General features: G+C 44.3%; 2 protein-coding genes across 2 annotated transcripts in view; one reads left to right on the plus strand and one right to left on the minus strand.

Moving 5' to 3' along the window:
- LOC8028198 (titin homolog) overlaps positions 1–19,923 on the minus strand; it is a 74,695-nt gene that overhangs the window by 32,973 nt on the left and 21,799 nt on the right. The window contains exons 6-7 of the mRNA XM_029994853.4: positions 16,978–17,054; positions 14,392–14,417 (exon numbers count right to left, since the gene is read on the minus strand). Of these exons, the coding sequence (XP_029850713.2) occupies positions 14,392–14,417; positions 16,978–17,054 (103 nt within the window). The remainder of the gene's footprint in view (positions 1–14,391; positions 14,418–16,977; positions 17,055–19,923) is intronic.
- LOC8028199 (mucin-1) lies at positions 2,812–5,389 on the plus strand. The gene has a single exon (XM_040504940.2). The coding sequence runs from the start codon at positions 3,143–3,145 to the stop codon at positions 4,421–4,423; it is 1,281 nt and encodes a 426-aa protein (XP_040360874.1). The 5' UTR covers positions 2,812–3,142; the 3' UTR covers positions 4,424–5,389.

Genomic DNA, 19,923 nt, shown 5'->3' on the forward strand with positions numbered 1-19,923 from the left:
TGTTAGGCATTCAGTGAAGGTTTAATGTAAAAATTATCTGGCAAAAGTAAAAAGGTCATTTCATGGTCTCTTTAATAAATCTATCGTTTCAGTAAGCAGCTATGACCTATTTGCAGCTTACATACCGAAATTTTATGGAGCAGGCTATCTTCAACTTTTTACTATAAAAAAATATTGTTGCAAAACTTAGTAAATATAAAAAATAAAAAAAAAATTGCTTTTGTCTTCAATTTTTTTAGCTTAAAAATGCCCAATTTGTGGATGTATTTTTTTTAGCAACTGGCCACAGGAATTCCAGTATGCATCCCACCAGAAAACTATGTGGTTATCAACACCATTTCTCAACACTAGATTCATTGGGCAGATTCCACACCAAGCTACGCTTTACTTCATGTTGGTGGTTTAGCATCTCCTTATATTGGTTCACAGGGCTGAAACTTCGCACGCCTTCCTTCTATATGGCTACAAACACCACCTGCAAATTTCACGCTGACTGAGTGAGCGGTTTAGAAGTTGGCACTTTCAGGTTGTAGCAACATTCTTCATCTTTGTTGCAAGCTGGTGTTCAAGACTGATTAAAGGCAACAGAAGTTGCACATATTCATTTCTGGTTCGTGAGCTTAAGTATGACCACAATGTAAGATATAACTAGGGCTCCGTGTTTTCGGATAAATAAAAAAAAACTCCGAAAAACACCCGCCGGTAAAATTTTGGTCAATTCGGATTTATCCGATAAACTCCAAATATTTATATGTCAATGTTTTTTTTTTTTTTTTTTTTCGTTTTTTTTTCTATTTTTTTACAGTTTGATCAGCGCGGAGTCAATGGTCCTGGGAAAATTCCACCATAATTATCTTTCAAATCTCAGACCGTTGTCAAAAGGGGTCTTGCCGCTTGTCCCTTCAAGGTTGATTCAGGGCAACAGGTCGTTCGTTGTACATTCGGGTCACGACAAAAGCCAATCCTTTGGTTTCCAGTTTGTGCCATGCGATTTGTGGCTTAGAGAAAGGAAAGGGTATGCTTTAGTAACAGTGAAAGCTATGGAGGGACAGTTCAAACTCTCTATTACCACCTTAACCACTCTACCTCGCGCGGCCGCGGGGTAGATTGATGGAATAGGATGGGATGACTACGAGCTTCCTAGCGACTACTTCCGGGAGTTTATTGATTTTAGGGTATCGACGTTTATCGAAGCGCCACTTGTGTGCGACTTTTGCCGTGGATAAATTAGTATTGCCAATGGCAATGGCACCAACGCCAAATTCAGGTGGAAATATTTCAATTGATACAAGCGCGTTTTCTTTTTTATCTGGCATACGTTTACATTCGGTTATTATTTATTTATTTATTTTGAATAGGAAACACTGCGAAATTAAACTCCGCATTTCGGAGAATTGGGAATCAACCAAATATAAACTCCGATAAACTCCGAATCTTCGGCAAAAAATAGACTCCGAAAAACACCCTCCAAATTTGACGAAAAATAAACTCCGAAAACACGGAGCCCTAGATATAACGTATTGGCTCGAGTAAGAGCCAGGCTGTTTATGAACAAAGCCTGTCGGTACGCTTTCCTGCGGAGCACGGGGATAGCGAATCACTGCGATGGACAGAAAAATGGTAGTGATTTATGAGACAGAGATAACGTCTTCAAGTGAAAGTGCTATCTGCTCAGATTGCATTTTTACGGAATGTCATGTTTTCGACTTTGTTATTCACTGCAGTGTTTATGCAGAGCGCGATGATTGGCTGTATGAGTGTTCTGCAGGAAAGTAGATGCAAGGGCCTTGTTCAAAAGAACTGCGGCTTTTGCTCGAGCAAATACTATATCCAGGTGTAAACACTGCGCACGTCGCAGCTGCCAGAAGGCCTCTCCTTGCTTCAGTTGCAAGCAGCACCACCAGATGGCTCCTCAATCTGCGGCTAATGGCAGCCTGTCGCGGGTCTAGTTTCCCATGCTTCTCTGCCGGACACAAGCTTGTCTTTAAGGTCGTTTTTTGGGCGCACCACGTGATGTAGAACTTGGCACTTGCCCTATGCGTGTTACTATTTCGTCATTGACCCTATTCCCTTGCCTCAAAGGCAGCAATGTCGGATTATTTGTATCCTAGAAAATTTGCAGCCAATGCAGATAGGAGTCTAAAAACAAGAGGAAAGCTTTGATTTGTATACACAGTAGTCAAGCTTCATTTGACTCTTAAAAGGTTGGTTCACACAGTACCATTTGCTTATATAAAATTTTGTTATAGGAAGCTATGTCTGCTTACGCTTCAAATCACTGAGACATCCATGCCAAGTAAGAAGTGTGGCAACCAGTTCAAAGTGAAGCATTGCATGCACATACAAAACATGGATGTTCCGGTGATTTATGACATATGTAAGAAAATGTGAGCAAATGTACCTGTGTAAATGAGCTTTTACGAAGCAAGTATCATACTATTTTCAATGTTTTACATCTTAATTTTTCTTTCTTTTAGACACATTGCAATTAAAAAATTAAAACAAGAAATTATATTTTGCTTTAGGAAGCAAACAGCAAAAGGACACTGCAACTACAGTGTACTCTCCTAAACCACGCTTAGCAGTAGCTTACTTTAAACCGAGTCAAAGAAATTGTAATTAGATTTATGTATCACAGTGAGCCATTTCGAACAAACTCATCTTTAGGGTTGTTTTGAATGCAGGGCAAAGAGCCCAAAGAAGGCAGAAAATATTTTCAGCTCCGAAAGAGATAACCGGCAACTTAGTGACAGCGCGCGCAAGCATTTTATCAGCAGCTCTTCACACGTCTCTTATCACACGCACAAAAAAAGAAGAAAAATGGCTGTAGGAGTAAAGGTATGAGAGGAGCAAAGGTGAGAGGAAGCGAGCGAGAGAAAAAGCCGGGAAAAAGGTCATCGCCAAGCCCCTGTCTGGGTGCCTCCGAATTCGCCGTAAACAAACTGCCGACAACCTGTTAACCCCACCCCCCAATTCAATCGGCTCTGGTGACACATCCAGTGGCTCTGGCGGCACATCCAGAAGTGCAAGGTGTAGCGGATCTCTCAGACATAGTGTAGCAGCAAGGCCGTGCTACTTCGGTTGACGTCGCTTATCGGGACGCCGCTCGTCTCTGGGCGCGAACGGCAAAGAAGCGTGCGCTATGGCACACTTCGGGTCTCTTGCCGCCTTTGTCTGTGCTCTGACCTTTCTCGTGGCCCCGACTTTGAATGCCGATGTGGACAATCACCACGATGGAGGCAGCCACGACAGCAATCATGACGACGTGAATGGCGGCGAAAGTGAGGGCGCGTTTGAAGTGCTGCCGGCAGCGCCCTACGACATCCCGCCGCTTGTCACACCGGAACAAGCGACGCTGTTCCCAGAGAAACAAGCTACCACCGAAAACGACTCGCATACTGTTCCTCCCAGGTCGGCAGAACCGGAGACTACCAGCCACGTTGTCAACGAAGAAAGTCGCCCGCCGCCCGAGGATGCAACCACAAACAAAGGAGGGGCTCATATTACGGACGAAACTAGCCTCATGACGACGGAAGACGAGGAAGACATGAAGGATTCCAGTTTGATCCTTGTGGCCGCAGGTCTGCCGGCGTCTCGCGCAACCGAACCGTCCTCGTCTCGTACCACGGAATTTCTGGAAGGCTCCGGAGACATGCCAGAGCCCGAGGAACACGACACCTCGCCCACGTCCGCGAGCCCGACCCCCACCGTCGTCACCATTACAGCAAGCACTCCGGAGCACAGCACGCCAGTGCACAGCACTCCAGCGCACAGCACTCCGGTGCACAGCACTCCGGTGCACAGCACTCCGGTGCACAGTACTCCGGCGCACAGCACTCCGGCGCACAGTACTCCGGCGCACAGCACTCCGGCGCACAGCACTCCGGCACACGGCACTCCGGCGCACAGCACTCCAGCGCGGGACGTGCTCGCGTCTGGATGCAGCGAGAGGCTCTGCGAGGAGATCTACGAAGCAGGCATAGTCGCCACGCCGACGACGCTCAAGGCGGCCGAGGGTTCCAACTTCGAGTTTGTCTGCTCGCAGACGCGAGCCGGCGGCAACGACTCCCACTGGTTCAAGCTAAGGTGGGACGTCACGCCTGAGGCCGGACTCTCGGAAAAGCAGACGGGAGGAACGGGGAGGGCGAGGGCGCTCTTCGGGCAGGCGAACGGCGAGGGTACGGCGAATTACACGTGCTCTCCCGACCTCCCGACCGGCTGCTGCGACCCGGGAAAGGTCGGGGCGACCGTGGTGCTTGTGGTCTATGTTGCGCCGACTTATGTGGCGCACATTTTCGTGGTAAGTGCGCTGACTGTCGCCGGCGTCGCCTTCTGCATCTTTATCCACCTCCGCAAGCGCAAGACCTACGCGCCGGTCGCCACAAAAGAGCCGAGAGGCTGGGAACTCAAGAACGTCAGCTGAGGTCCGACTGTCGCGAGTGAGCGTTGCAGCCCGTGCTTGGGCTGGTGCGTCTGTGGCGATTTCGTGTTCACAAACTTCAAACGGTACACTGGATTAAAAAAGGCCCGTATCTGTGTTCTGCTGGACTGGTTTAGTTTACTTGCTGAGGTCAGCCAATGTGACTTCCGAGGTCGGCCAATCTAAGGTATAGCCACACAAAGTTGTACATTTTCCGGACAATGTGTAAAGAACCCTAACTTGCAGTCCGGAAGGGCCGAGGCTTAGGCCTCGTCAATTTCGAGCCTTCCACGGGCATTTAAGGGGGGACATGGCCTCGGAATTCAAAATTTTCAGAAAAAAATTTTTTTTTTTTCAAAAAGTATATTTTTATGTTTATTAACTTCCAAAGAATGGTTTCAGAAAATTTCATTTTTATACATGCAGGATTTATCTCACAATAAATTTTTTTCGACATGTCAGCAGCCCTCAAAGTCAGCAGGGAGCAAGTTTTTTTTTTTATTTAGTGTTGCTTCATACTCATTTAACAGAGCCAGAACATCTCACCCTCATTGGAAGCGCCATTTACTCTAGATTTAGCCCATAGAGACTTTCAAAGTTTAAAAGTATCAATGGCCAGGAAAACCCTTCACATCCAAACAGAAAAAATCCTGAAAATTTGGTGTGAGCAATCTTATTGGTTGAGACCTGAAACAGGGTTTACGATTGGTCCTGCCCAGTGATGTGATATTGTGTCATCTTCAGTAACACCCTTTCACAGTATCTTCCACTTCAGATCATATTCATGCTTTGCTCCTCTTCCTTAGTATGATTTGCTTCTTCATTCTTGCCAGTTTATCCGTCAAGGAATGCCTGCTACAAAAGTTAGCTTGCCTACAAATGACACAAACTGTTAGCTATCGCCAGGGGAACAACAAAGTCTCAAAGAGGAAGGTGCTAACAATGCCCCAGGTGAATTTTGCCTACCTTGGGCTCATGCAAAAGAAAGAAACCTAAAGTTGAAACTTCAAATGACTTTTTCTCAGTTCCACTTTTTGGCAGGAAATGTGGTATGAGGAAATATATCATTGGACATTTTGAAAGTGTAAAGATTTCATTCAGTGGTGTCCTGGACTAAAGTTTCCTGAGGAACAAGTTAAGGTACTCATATTCTGAAAAAGCTAACTTCTTCAAAACAAAAATTTAATATTTTAAAACACAAAAAATTTGTTAAATTCTTTCGCACTTTTTGGGTGTTATTGTTCTCCTTTAGAATTGCATTTTCTACATTGACTTAAGGGAACAGGGTAGGGCAAAATTTTGAAAAAAATTGAGTTTTTGTTTTTTAGGGATTTGGATTCCCCAGTCTTTCCTGAACAATGCTGACTGTGTAATTTGAGCGTGGGCGATTTATCTACACGAAAAATGACCTTTTCCGAAACCTAGGTGGTGACCGACCACGCCCCCTTTTACACCTATGCACGATCTGTATCTCTATGTTGTAAAAAAAACCGTAAAAAAAAAAAAAAAAAAAAGATTTTTACAAGGTTTAGCGGAATGTTTATTGCTCGTCCAGCAACATCAAAAAGCTGTCTCGCTTTTACATTTTTAGCCCCATAAATCCTCGGACACTACCGGCATCAGTCGCGACGTGCATACTTTTGCTTCTGGTTCGGCATGCTTCCACGGGCAAGGTAATTTATTGTTTACTTTAACACTAGATTTGGAATGTTAAAAATGACGAAATACGAAAGATATTTTAGAAGCGTCGCTTCCAGAGTAGTCGGCATAGGTCAATTTCTTATGCCGCCGAGTCCCCGCAACGCATTCTGATGCCTGACGCAGCGGCTACCACGTGTGCGTCTTCTTCGAAGCTGTCGCACTCGGCAGCATGCTTTGAGGAGCTCAAGGCAAGTGTTAGTGACTGCAACTGTGCACTGATCGACATCGACCTTCTGTCCTGTACCGTCGCCGAAAGCTGGGTGTGCAAAGTGTGCGGTCGGGACTTGCAGCTGGTTGAAAAAGCAGCACTAAGAGCTGGCGTCGCCTGCACCTACTTTCTGAACTGTGAAAAGTGCTGTTGGACACACTGATTAGAGAGACGTCAAAACGGACAACTTCGAGCCTTTACTTGGCGTTTTACCAGGATGATTGATGGTGCAGTGGTTGCGCGGCGTTGACTGGCGAAGACTTTACTTGGCAGACAGGGCTACACAGCTCATCACGAAAGAGGCCCACAAAGCAAGACAGCAAACAACGAAACTAAATATTGACTATGGAGGTGACAGCCTGGCTGGTGGCTACCGAACGGATACATCAGCATGCATTTCTAGAGTGCAAGTTTATTATAAAGCGCCTTTTTTCACTTCAAAGTCGATTATCTCAAAACATCATTTTTTTGCAACGTTTGACCCTTTTTCTCTGAAACCATAAAAACTAGAAGTATTATTTTTTTCCGCTAACAAGACAACACAAGGGGGAGTCTACTGAACTAAAATTATGGAAATTAATCGAGGCAATTTTGTTTGACAAGCTGTTTATTGTCTATTTTGGCATTAAAATTAGGAGGGTCCAGTAAAAACAAAAGCAAAAAAGAACTAAAATATGTATAACAATACATCTAGTTCAGTAAAGAGAACACAGAAAGCTAAATACAATGATACCAACATGAATCCTCTAACCCTAGCAGATCCTGAGAAAAAGGGTCACATACATAGGCTGAAACACATGGGAGGAATAGGGCCTACCCTGTTCCCTTAAAACGAAAGAAACACACAAGAGGACGAAACGGACGACAATTAATTTTTGCCTTAACTTGCACTATGGGTATTCTATCTCACATTAAAACAAACGTTTTGTGGATTGCAATTATTATATTTTTTAAATACATTTCCTCCTGAAGTCACTTTTTTCTGGAGCTTTTTAAGCACTGTGTGTAGTAGAATTGGCCTACAAGACTGAAACTTTAGATGTCATCAATCCTAATGGGGTTCAATTCATCCTGAAATTTTGAATCAATTTAAGGGAACGGTTCAAAAGTTGACCCTTCCAGGCCATGTCCCCCCTTAAGAGGAAGTTCCGCAGTGGACTGAAACTTGAAAGAGAGGGCAAAGATCTCCTCCTTAAAGTTTGTAGATGTAGATAGCTTCGACTTTCATTACAACAGATGGCTCGGGTAAAGCGTAACTGTGTTCGAGTTCACAGTATTCGGTATCCCACATTCGGCACCTTCGAGAGCATAGTTAGGTGGATACTCCGTTTAGCCACATACAAAATCTGTGTGCAACGGCACATATTTCTTTTCAAACAAGGTCCTTGTGGATAAACCAGACTTGTAGAACAAACTAAAGCTTGAACATTCGAGCTCGAAGAAACTTCTCAAAACAACTGTCGTGCAAAAACACACCTCGAAAATAAGAAACACTCCACCCTCTTTCTCCGAAGCATTTTGAAGTTGAGATCTCGAGGAAAGCACGCCGAATGTAATGTCAAACACCGGGAAAATGCCCACCAAAAAATCTGAGATATTCTCGACAAATTGGGGTATGGGCGATTGTTAGGTCCAAGAGCAAACGTGCAGAAGGGGCACAAGGCAAAGCAGGTTTCACCACTTAGCAGTTGCATGTGCGCATCAAACTTCTAACATCAAACTGCACCGGCGAGTTCGGAGAAGAGGCTGGCAAGGAGAAGCATCTCGGTTAGCTAAGTGTATGCTCGATATGTCCTTTGCTTAATTTTTAAACATATCGGAAGTAGCGGATGGTCACTTATTGGGACGCAGTTTGAAGTAGCGGATGGTCACTTATTGGGACGCAGTTTGATGCTCGGAAATTTTACGGTACGTTAATACGTTGTAGAGTGACAATATAAAATGCCTTTCTTTAGTCTTAGGAGGGACACTGGCTAGAGGTTGAACTTCTGAACTACTCAAGTGATCGGAATAAAATTTGCAGGGGAGATTTAACTTCAGATATAGGTGTACTGTGCAAACTTTCAGCTCTCTAGGATAACTTTACATACCTGCATAAGAAAACATGTCACTCTTCGTCAAGAAATCTATGATATGCAAATGAAGCTATTAAGCACCATTTTAACTGCTTGAATAAAAAGTGGCGGATGTGGGACTTCGGGCTATCTAGTTTTAATAACTCAAATGTAAATATTTCAGGAAGAGTGATTACCTCAAAATTTGAGATGCATATCTGTCCTATGTCAATTTTTGAATACATAGTTTTTTCTCAATGAGAATTTTAATGTAAAACAAAATAAAGTAGATAGCCCGATTCCCCAGTAAATTTCAGTTCAGAAACATCTTGATTGTGGTTTTAGAATAATTTTACCTTCAAACAAAAGATTCCTTCATATGAAATTTGCAGCAAAAAGTGGAACTGAGAAAAATGCATTCAAACATTGAACTCTTTTACTTTGTTACTGCCTTACAATGTGTTGAAAATATTTTATATCAACGTAACTATTTAGCGCATGGTTATGAAATTTAGTGTGAGGGTGTATATTAGACTCTAAAACCGAAAACCTCAAAATTGAAAAATGAATTTTTTAAAAAAATTTTGAAACTCAAGCTTATGTTTTCCCTTAAGTTAAGAGCCTAAAATTTCAGCTAGTTTCATTGAACTTATCCCCAATCGCTAGCACTATTTGCAGCTTCTTTCGCACATAACAAAATTTTGCAGACTAATTATCAAAACGAGCAATGCTATGGCAGCCTTAACTCTTTCGTTCTGCCTATTCAGATCGATCACCAGTGATCTGTGATTTCAATTGTCAATTTCAATGTGTTAAAGTTTGTTCTCAGGCACCTAACACCACCCAGTGGTTAGCCCAGGAAATGGGCTTTTAGAATCAGTTTTGATTTCGTTGCTCTAGCTAAGTTGTGCTTTTTGATAAAAAAATGTTCGCGGACTGAAGTGTGTGTGTTGTGGCAAAAAGGTGCGTGGCCATCACCCTCCACTGCGTACAAAATAAAGCCTGCCGCTCGTGATTATGCCACACAAACCTGAACTTTTTGTGATAAAAAAACTCTATGTAAGACACGAGATGAAATTACGTCGTCGGATTTTCGATCTAACAGAGTTGAGCGGTGATAATTGGCCAAAAAAGATGCCAGCCATTCAATGGTAAGCTTTGATTTCGAGTCCGAGAGCTTTTATCCCCCACAGCACATTTCTAAAGGTCCGCCGCCATGTCCTTCATGTGGGACTGGCCATGAGGGGATTTATAAAAGTTTCGGTTTCGTGTCTCCAGTAAAATCTTGGCAAGGGTGCTGATCACATTTACTGTGCAGTGAGCACAGTTTCCACGCCGTCGTCGCCACGTGCCACTGCACCACCAAAAAAGCGTCCCGCTCGGAATTATAGTGAGCCTGCACCTGACACTCGTGATGAGGGCTCGAGCTAAGAGTCCGAAGGTGACAGCACTTCATCAGATTCAAGCTCTCACAGCGACAATGTTTCGAGCCGGCCCAGGACGTCTGAAGCCATTCCGCGTTGAGTTTTAGGACTTTGGGCGGTCTCCTCGCGGATGGCAGGACGTCTTCGCTTGGCCAAGACGTCCTGCCACCCGCAAAGAAAAAACTTCAGTTTGTTTCAAGAGGGTCGCTTGGAGCACATCTCGGAGCAGCGCTACAGAGCGGCGCGAGACAGTTTACAATTGCCCGGGAGTTCTTTCTTCTCTTCACCGTGGACGTAATAAGGACTATCTGTGACAACACCACCAAATATGTGCAGATGCACACTCTGGAGCTCATGCACACTGAAGACATTCTTCCAGTTGACCCTGTACCAAAACAACTGCAGCACCACTTCCCAAAGATGCCCAAAAAGCGAAACTGAAAAATGTGCTATGGCGACCACAAGGTCGAGCAAAAAACGGACGTTGTGTGCCAAAAGCCAAAGGTACAGTTCTGCCTAACAAAAACCAGGAACTGTTTCATTGCATGGCACAAACACCACAATGACTAAGTTTTTCTTTTTTGTATCTGAAGAACAGCTGTCATCAGCTTTTTTTTTTTTTTTCCGCAGAAAATGTGCTTGGTTTATTTATCTTCGAAATGTATAAATTCCTTTTTATGTGAATGTTTTTCTACATACCACACTTTTCTATTGTTTCTTTTTTTTTTTTATTAAACTAACCATGAAATAGCACCTTTTTAAAAAAAATTTGTATTTTTTAATAAAAATTTTTGCTTTGCAACTTACTTTTCTTAAACAGAATTTAGTCGTCTACAGTTTGCTCTGCTGCAATATGTACTAAAACAATATTTGAGGTGATAAAATTTTTTTTTTTTTTTTCTGAGGTTTATAAGAAATTGTTATTTTCTCGTGGCAACGAAAGAGTTAACAAACTGGACATTAGGAAGTTTTAGAATAACGCACGCAAATTTAGTGCACGCTAGCGCTAAATTTAGCGCTTGCTTTAGCGCACGCGATGCAAGAGAGTTTTATAATAACGTTTGTCCGCCGTGACGCAAAAGCCCAAGCATCGCGTGCTTGCAACGCCACCAAGATACAGTCACAATTTTTATTTAACACACGAAATGCTGCAACTTGAGAAAAAACAAGATTTTTGGTCCGGAGTAACAATTTTACACTTGTTTAAACGTGAGAGTGAGACGCGAGCGGTCGACCGGTCGTGTCCGCCGCATGCGTCGCCTCGGCAAGAGTGTACTCTGAGTGTACTGACCTTCGCCGATAAATGTTCGCTCATCGCAAGCATCAAGTTGCCGGTGATCGCTGTCCACCCTACTGGGTTTTCCAAACTGACGGCAACAACGTCATCCCGTATTGAAAATCGCAGTCGCGAGGATGCCGCCGAGGTCGCGCTCAGCCATGATCCCGTCCTGGGGGCCGCCATTTTTTTTAAAACTGTACTCGTCTTGGCTTTAGCCAACTTCTCATCACGAATCCTCCATAGAGGAGCGCAAAGACCCTTTGCGTATGCACGCTATTTCCGAGAAATAGCACACGCTAAAATTGCGCAAGCAAAGTGCGAAACATGGTTTGCGTTCGGAGCATGCACAGTGGCGACGACGCTATTCTTTGCGTACGCAAAGCTTTAGCGTGCACTATTCTAAAACTCCCTATTAACCCTTTCACTACTGAACTGTTCCCTTACTGGTCCTCAGCCCCTTCCAGGTTTCATTGGCGTATTGGTTTTGCAGACATTTCACTCTAGTAACTCGGCAATGGCGTCCTTCCTTGCATGCGCCATCAGTATCATGAGAGCAGAAATATGTATAATTCACGTGCAGTACACGTGCGTACACGGGAGTGGATCACTCACGTGACCGCAGCAAGTACTTGGCGCAGGAAAAGGTTCGCCTGCTCAACAACTGCGCTTATGACATCACGCATAAACAAGCCCCTTAGATAAGCTGCTTCATTGTTATCATTTTCATCAGTCAGAATTGATTTAATTTTTGTAAACTGTTTCATCCGTCAAAGGGAGAGCACAACCGCGCAATGCCAACGCGCCATGGCCGAGCCGCCGAGACGAAGCGGGTGAAGAAACATGCGCTCCACTTGCCTGAAAATTACCCTACATATTCTGTGTGTTAGCGTGAACTCTCCGTAAATGGCGCGACAAGTCAGCATTACTTCGCGTTTTTTACACGAGTTGCCTAGGGAGGGGCAGGGGAGCGAGTTTAAAACTCGCATCGATGGCACGCCGCGCACGAACGCACGCATGTATGCCCCAAACAAGAAAGTTGCACAAGAGCCTGCTCCTTGTTAATGACAAGGCGCCCAACTTGGCCCGATCCCAAAAGTATTTGACAACGCGATCGCCGGCTTTCCTGCTCCCAGCATCGCTCTTCGTCGCTTCTTTCGGCCGCTCGCTCGCTCATTGCACCTAGTTGCTTTTTTTATTTTCTTGATGACTTTTTTTTTTACTAACAAAGATAACATAGCGTTGTTAGAAACATGCTTTCACGGAACACAACATTCATGCAGTATGCAGATGGGCAGTGTTCATCACACGTATACAAGCAACGAACTTTGAGTTAGTCAAACATACTTTCATGAGCATTTCTTGGATAAAACAATGAAACTATTTCGAGTTTTAACGTATCTCTTGTGCAGTTAAACTAGATATATACAGAAAGATTGATGTCTTTTTAGCTTTATTTAAACATTTCGATTTTACCCCCTGAGACGTGGCCTCCCCACTTTTCTTTTCTTATGAATTTCAGGCAGCAGGGGGGCGGGCGATGACTCGGGATATTATGGTAGTTACAATGATTCAAAGTTTCATGTCAAGGCTGTTTGTAAGCATGTTTTGAAAAGCTTTTCCTGCTTTCTCAGAATTAATTTTTTCATCACAACATGATGAAAAAACACAGTATCACCCACAGTATCATGGATCTAGAACTTGGACCTGAATACTTTTTCAGGGTTTAATGGCTCAAAAATCAAAGAATGCAACAAGACTACTATATCTGAAAAATGTCAACTACAAAATTTTCTAATTGTCAAGGACTTCAGTAACTCTACTCTACTATCTGTAAAAAGATTTCAACTTGCAATAACTTGTTCTAGAATGATGCTAGAATCATAGCAATGGCCTTGTTGTACACACTACTCTTTGTAGAACACATGCTGATATACTTTGTACCATACTTTTTTTTATAGGGATATTGTAAAAGGTTTGGCAGAAAAATTTCTGACTAAGTTAAGGTTTTCTTGATAGCTATGGATGCGTTTACACGGATGCGACAGTAGCACACTGAATTGAGAGAGGACCAATCACACGTGCCCAGTCTTTCTCTTTTATTTAATCACAAATGTCACATCTCTATTCGATGCGATACTGTCACATTCATGTACCTGTGGCTTATGACAGATAGGAAAAAGTTACCTTATGTTTCTGCTTGGCACAGAAACTTAAAATGGACGCGAAAATTTATTTTAAATTGGATCGGAAATGACAAAAAAATGTTCAAGACCAGGGTCTCCCCTTAGCCACTCTTTTAGGCTGCGCACTGATGCACAACAGAGTTATACACTACATGGCGTCGGTTTTCAAATGAGGGTCCGTGGACCCTTTCAAGGTCCCCGGAGGCCTTCTTAGGCTCCCCAAAGCCCTCGGCCATTCTTCGAGCTAAGGAATAAAACTTCTTTATAGATGCCAGCTGTCCCACAAAGATAGATGCACCAAACCGTGTGCACCGAGCGAGTGGGGTCAATTGTTGTCCGTCTTAGGGCTTCAAAGTTGGCTCGCACGCATTCAGACTTCTGCTTCTACCCTTACGCCGTTGTAATCGTCCGACACGCCACGCCACGCCCCCCTCCCACCAAGCGGTCAAGGATTTCCCGTCACTTCCGCTGGTCCGGAAGGGGTCCCCGAAACGACAAGTTCACAGTGGAGTCGAGACGATTGAAGCTCTTCCCTCCCACTCTCATCCAATTAGCGGTAACATGTGCATGTTACCGCTACCGAAGACTGCAGGCTTCTGCACCTGCTTTATTGCGAGGCTCACGAAAGGGAGGAAGAATTCCTCGTCCGTCATTGAATGTATGTAAGCGCTTCCCAGATCCAAATGTTTGGCGCCTCATGTTCTCGCGGAGCGGTCAGTGGCAGGGCATGCGATCGAGGCGGTGGGTCTGCGGACGCCCGTGCGACCGAGGCCATTGTCGAAGCTGCAGACCCGCATTTGCTCGTTTGGCATCGTCGAGCTCTCAATCCAATGCCTTAAATTTATGTTACGTGTTTCTGCCGGCTACCGCCAAAACCAAAAGATTCCGTGGTCGACGTGTTTGTAGCGTTGGCTCCCGACGCTGTTGCTCGTTATTTAGATCGTATGCCCAAAAAGTATTTCCACATTTAAATATGAATTCAAATTCACTCTGAGGTTTGTTCAACTCACTCCCAAATGAAAACAGAAAAAAGTTATGCTCCGACACCTTGTTCGTAACAAGGAAGGAAAGTAATATGCCAAACACAAACTCAAAAGAACAACACTTGGCAGCTCTACTTACCCTTCTCTTTATCCTCCTTCTTTGGCCTGAGAAATAAAAAGAGGCAAAAGTATAAAAATGTATCCATAAAATATCAATGCCCAAATACGACTTCTGGCCTCTAAGGAATTTCTTATTCTCGGTTCCCACTCGCAAAGTCCCGAGAGTTCTTCGAAAAGCCATGTCACGAATATATTAAAACTGCCACGGATGTTTTGAAATGCCCCTAAAATCTATATTGAAAAGGTGCATCACGCGTGAAAAGAGACCTTCGATTGTCTATGAAAGAGGTCCTACCACGAAAAATTGCATGCGCACACAATGCAAGGGCTAAAACGCCGCCGCTCAGACATCTCGCAAAAATGCAATGCAGCTCGAATTGAGGAGCAATGTGTTTTTGTGCTTCCTGCAATACTAGTATATCTTGCATAAATTACATTTGCATTCACCTTCCTCAAAATTGCTTTTACCTCTTTGTAGCTAATGAGAGCACACAGTTGCGAAGAGGCTGCTTTCCCCTCCTGTGGGAAAGAGACCCTTTGCTGCTTCTTGATTCTGTTAGCCTTCGTATAAATACGACACAACAAATGGTGCAACTCAAGTCGAGCAAGCGCGAAACATTTCTTTCCTAATCTCCCAGATGCTGTACCGTACCGCACTATCTACATATGAGTGCCAATCGATGTAGTATGCATATGCACTCTTCACTTCTAAATTGCCACAAAAAGTCGTCCCAAGGCATAAAACGTGGCTCCCCTCCAAGAAAAAAAAAACGAGCTCTCTCTTGTGCTTGACACCAAACAGACAAAAATATATAACATTGACTTTGTTCATATAACGTTTTGAAGCATTTTTTTATCCAGGCTTATAGGCCAACCTTCTGAGGCTATCCAATGGGAGATTTCTTTAAGAGATATTTTTTTTACCAACTTCAGCTACCTTCACACATTGTTGTGATCACCCTCGAAGAGAACATACAATACAAAGAAATACAACCGTGTTTTAGATTACAGAAGCAACTTCAAATATCAACACATAGTAGTAGCAGCTAGGCCCTACATACTACTATGTTTTATGAGCTAGAAAAAAAAAGTATGGAATATTGGACACCACTACGAGAGGTTATACAAACAAAAGCACATTACTTAGGAAAAAAAAAAAATTTTGCTTCACAATGGCTCGCGCATTTGGGCGAGACATTGAAAGCTACCCTTCGGTCCTCAACAAGTTTGAAGGCTGGCTTATAACTATCGTTAACGTGGGCAAGTCAGTGATTGGTGACTTTACTGGGAACCAGAAAGAGAACCGTTTACTTGATTTGCGTGCACACAAAGAGATGAATACCTAGATGTGTTGTTGCCTTACAGCCATCAATCAAATGAAAAAAACAATCAGTAACAAAGTCTGCATACCCCTCTGACCAGGATGGTACTACCCTATATCCTCAGAAATCAAGGTACAGCTTGTGAACCAAACACAAATGCTGACATACCTGAGTGAGAGCAAGAAGAAAAGGGCAACTTTTAATTCAGGTATTTTTCCTTACCATACAACTTTCACCTTCAGCTTCTGTAGATCTTTAAGAAAACCATGAAACGACACTAGGCCCCACCTTGTTGAATTTTATCTCACAATACTCTATGACCGTTGTAAGACAAAAAATTTTCGACAAAAACAAAAACAAAAAAGCGCCAAATCTGTAATTTACTAGGGAATTCCCTCCGCGGATTTGGACAGGTTTTGGAGCGCTTTTTCGTTGCAAGCGCAAACTCGCGTCTACTACAATAGAGGTGCGAATACGAAGCGCTTTCGGAATCGCTCCAAATCCACTAGTGGAATGCCACATAAGAACAAAAATGGTGTAAATTAGTTTCCAGTCTGAAGCTATTGGGAGGCACTACCAGCATCTCTCCTCACACGGCATCACCTCCACCGTAAAGAATTCCAATGCCCACCCACAAGTAGAGAACAAAAAGACAATGTGGTTTTCATCAATCCTGTCTGCAGAACCCGAAACATCTAAACAGCAATTGACATGTGCTCTGCGCTTTACGAACTACAGGCTGAAAGCAAGATGCATGCTTTCAAAAAGGCAACTGTGAGGTAAGAGCGTGTTTGTGCTTTGGAGTGGTAGCAAGTGTTTCTCCAAAAAATTCTTTTAATTTTGCTCGCTCGCTTTTTTGGTTTATCTTGGTGTCGTCGGTAGGCCCGGATCTTTACCACGTCATTTCAAGCCCCAGTGCGCCAAGTAACTGAGGAAGAGTCTTCAGATTAGTGGGTAGACCTAAACCTAGCTGCCTTTGCCTCCCCTCCACTCGACGAATGCATTCAAATGCGAGTGCCAAACACTGAACACCGGCTTTCTCCGTTCTAGCGCGTTCGACGAGTGCAGAGGAGACAAAGGCGGCTAGCTTTAGGTATACCCACTAATCATTGGAACCAGAGCTCAGTGTTTCGACGTCCCCACCACTCTCTCCTCTCCTCCTCTCCCTCAGTTTCCTGGCGCATATATCTCATTCCCAGACAGAACATCCCTGGTTGAAGGGACATACACGGGAGATACACGAGACATTGGAACATTGGGAGGAGAACCTTTCCGAAACTTGCCTTCCCCTCGGACCTTTCGCCGGCTTTTCATTTGCTTCCCCTGCTTCCAGCAATGCTTCGTACTGCTTTATTGTGGCCTGTGCAAAAACAAAAAAATACAAAAACGAAAAAAGTCACAAATCCTCCAGAATTAGCTGAGACAAAGGCTATGTATGGTCATCCCCTAAACCGGGGATTCTCGAACTATCCAACTTGGCTTACGTCTCTCAATCGATAACCAGGGTACCCCTCCTAGTCTGGGAATTGATGTGGTAAAGCAGTGCAGAGGATTACAGACCTTGTAAACTACAGCGTGCCCACGAGTCTGGGGGAAGGCTTTAAGGAGATCGCATAAATCGGTTCGGTAACGTATCGCGCTACAACTTACTGGAGAGCTACCCAAAGGTAATGGAAACATTGCTTCAAAATTTCGAAGAACAAACATACCCGAATAAAACGTCAAAAAAGAATGATAACCGATTTTTCCTATCTACGGAGCCCGTCTGCTATTCACGAACACTCCAACTGATGCAACAACCAACAGATCGCGGCAGTGGCCCCGGCGTCAGCTTGCTGCCTGGTCGTGCCAAAAGCAGACGACACGTAACAGAAATTGTTCGACAAACCGTCGGTTTTATTCGCTTTGTGCGCCATTTATTTGCAAGCACCGTTTATGACCCAGAAACATTGTCTGCTTTTGGTGCGACCAGGCAATAAGCCGACGCCGGGGCCACTCCTGCCACCTGTCTGTTGCTACGCCAGCCAGAGGGTGCGTAAATAGCAGACGGGCACCGTAGGTTTACTTTGGCAATTTTTTAAAGCGCAGCTCTTAGGCACCCATTTCCAGCTTGAGTGGCGTCTCCGTCGACGTAACTATGCGTTGCGTTATGGGACATTTCCCATAATGATGGCACACGTGACGTCACTCGTGACATCACTCATGACGTTACTGCGCGTTGCATTATGGGTTAATTTCCCCGCTAAATTTAGCGGAAAAATTTTCTGCTAAATGCCAGGGGAGGAGAGGAGGGGAAAGTACGGATGAGGAGGAGGGGCATACCCTCCTCTCCAAACCTTCCCCCCCTCCCCCTCAAGAGCTGCACTCTAATTCGGCACTACAGGGGATTGTAGACGTCTTTAATTTTTTCTTTAGCTACGTCCCAACTAACTACATCTTCGGAATTACCGACCTTGACCCTTTCCAGTATGCTATTTAGTATTACAAAATTCAAAATAGCTATTGTGAAATCGGCAAGTGAAAATAATGCCAAAACCAACATTCAAATATACCCATGCTTTTCAGTGGCGTAAAGACGGGAAGACAGGCTTGCAGGTCGAGCGGACAGTCTAAAACTGACTACCGTAAAATACCGGGCAAGCGCCCACTCAAAACTTAGAGATAATCGCGAAAAAATGGGAGATAAGTGCTTGTCCGGTCATCAATTTTACATATGAATGTACTGTGCATATTTTCTCAGATCTTACAAATTTGAGTATGGGCACTTACTAGTGTGGTATGGGCGGATGCGCGGTATTCTACGGCATATACAGTTAATATGGTGGCACAAGCTTTTGGACGCCCGTCACTCAGCTAGAGCATGCATATACATTCTTTGTATATTAAAAAAAAAACCTTTCATCGCTTGCTTCTTTTAACCAAATTCATTGTAACTGAAAAAAAATTTTTAGAGCTATACTTACAGCGCAAAACGAATTTGTAGCTGGCACCCACGGGAGCTACCGCGGGTCACGTGGTAGACCTAACACCATCGCGCGGCGCCGCTGCCGCCGCACGCTGAGCGTGGTGCGCCGCCGTTTCAACGCGTGCTGCTGCTGCCACGCAAGTTCGTCTGCTCCGGGGGGCCTCTGCTTCGGGGGGTCTATCACGTCTGCTTGCGCTTTTTCAGGAGCTTCCATTGGGCTCTAAAAGTTACTTATTAATCTTAGTTTTTAGTTATACTTCAAACAAAGATTAATAAGTTACTTTTAGAGGCCATAGGAAGCTTCCGAAAGAGTGCAAGTGCAACGTGACAAATAGCGGCCAGTCACGTGACAAATAGCGGCCTCTTTTCCGAGGCGCCCGCGGGCACCAATTACAAATTCGTATAGCACCGTAAATATAGTTCTAAAAATTTTTATTTTTCGTTGTAAATTCATTTTATGACTTCCTTTTCCCAACCAGGCTTAAAAAAATTTATTTTTCCTTTGCATGTGTCCTTTAAAGGGCAACTCCGGTCTATACTTTCGATTTTGGGATTATGACTGTTTTTAGTGCAGTCTGAATTGCAAGGTGTAATTTTTTTCTCTTTATTGTGTGTAGTTTTAAAGATATCGACGCCTCAACGTTTTGTTTGGGGCGCGGCCAACAAAACCGAAACTAGCCGCTCGAGGTTCCGGCAACACTGGAAATCAGCCGCTATGTGAACGTGACGTCAGGATCGTTCTTGTTCAACGAGTACGCAGGCCGAACGGCACCTACCTCTGTAGGTGCCGTTCGGTAGGAGGTAAGCTGATTTTGTTTTAATTTTGTACACGTGGTAGTTATCCAGCATATATAGCAAGAGTTAGTGCATATACCTAAAAGCTAGCAACTGGAAAACCCGTGAACTTGTACGGTGCCGTACTCGGTGGCCGCCGCCGTGCGTGCGCTATGCCGTACTCGTCGCTTGTATACCCAAAAGCTAGTGACTGGAGAACGAGTGAACTCGTCCGCTGCCATACTCGGAGGCTGTGGCCGTGTGTGCGGTCTTCCGTACTCGTCGATAAGCCTAAATTGTCATCGGGGCTCCATGGATGGAGCGGCGTCGTTCTACGCCACGCTGCCAGTGACGTACAATACTGGGGGCCCTCTCGCTTTCGCGCTGCGGGTCAGTCTCAGACACGAAGCTTTGAGGCTCTCCGGCACGGGCCGCAGCGCCCGAACACACATGTGCTGGGCTGTACACGTCTGTTTTTTTGTTCTTTTAT

Source organism: Ixodes scapularis, unplaced genomic scaffold (assembly GCF_016920785.2).
Source record: "Ixodes scapularis isolate PalLabHiFi unplaced genomic scaffold, ASM1692078v2 PGA_scaffold44__24_contigs__length_19508400, whole genome shotgun sequence".
NCBI lineage: Eukaryota > Metazoa > Arthropoda > Arachnida > Ixodida > Ixodidae > Ixodes > Ixodes scapularis.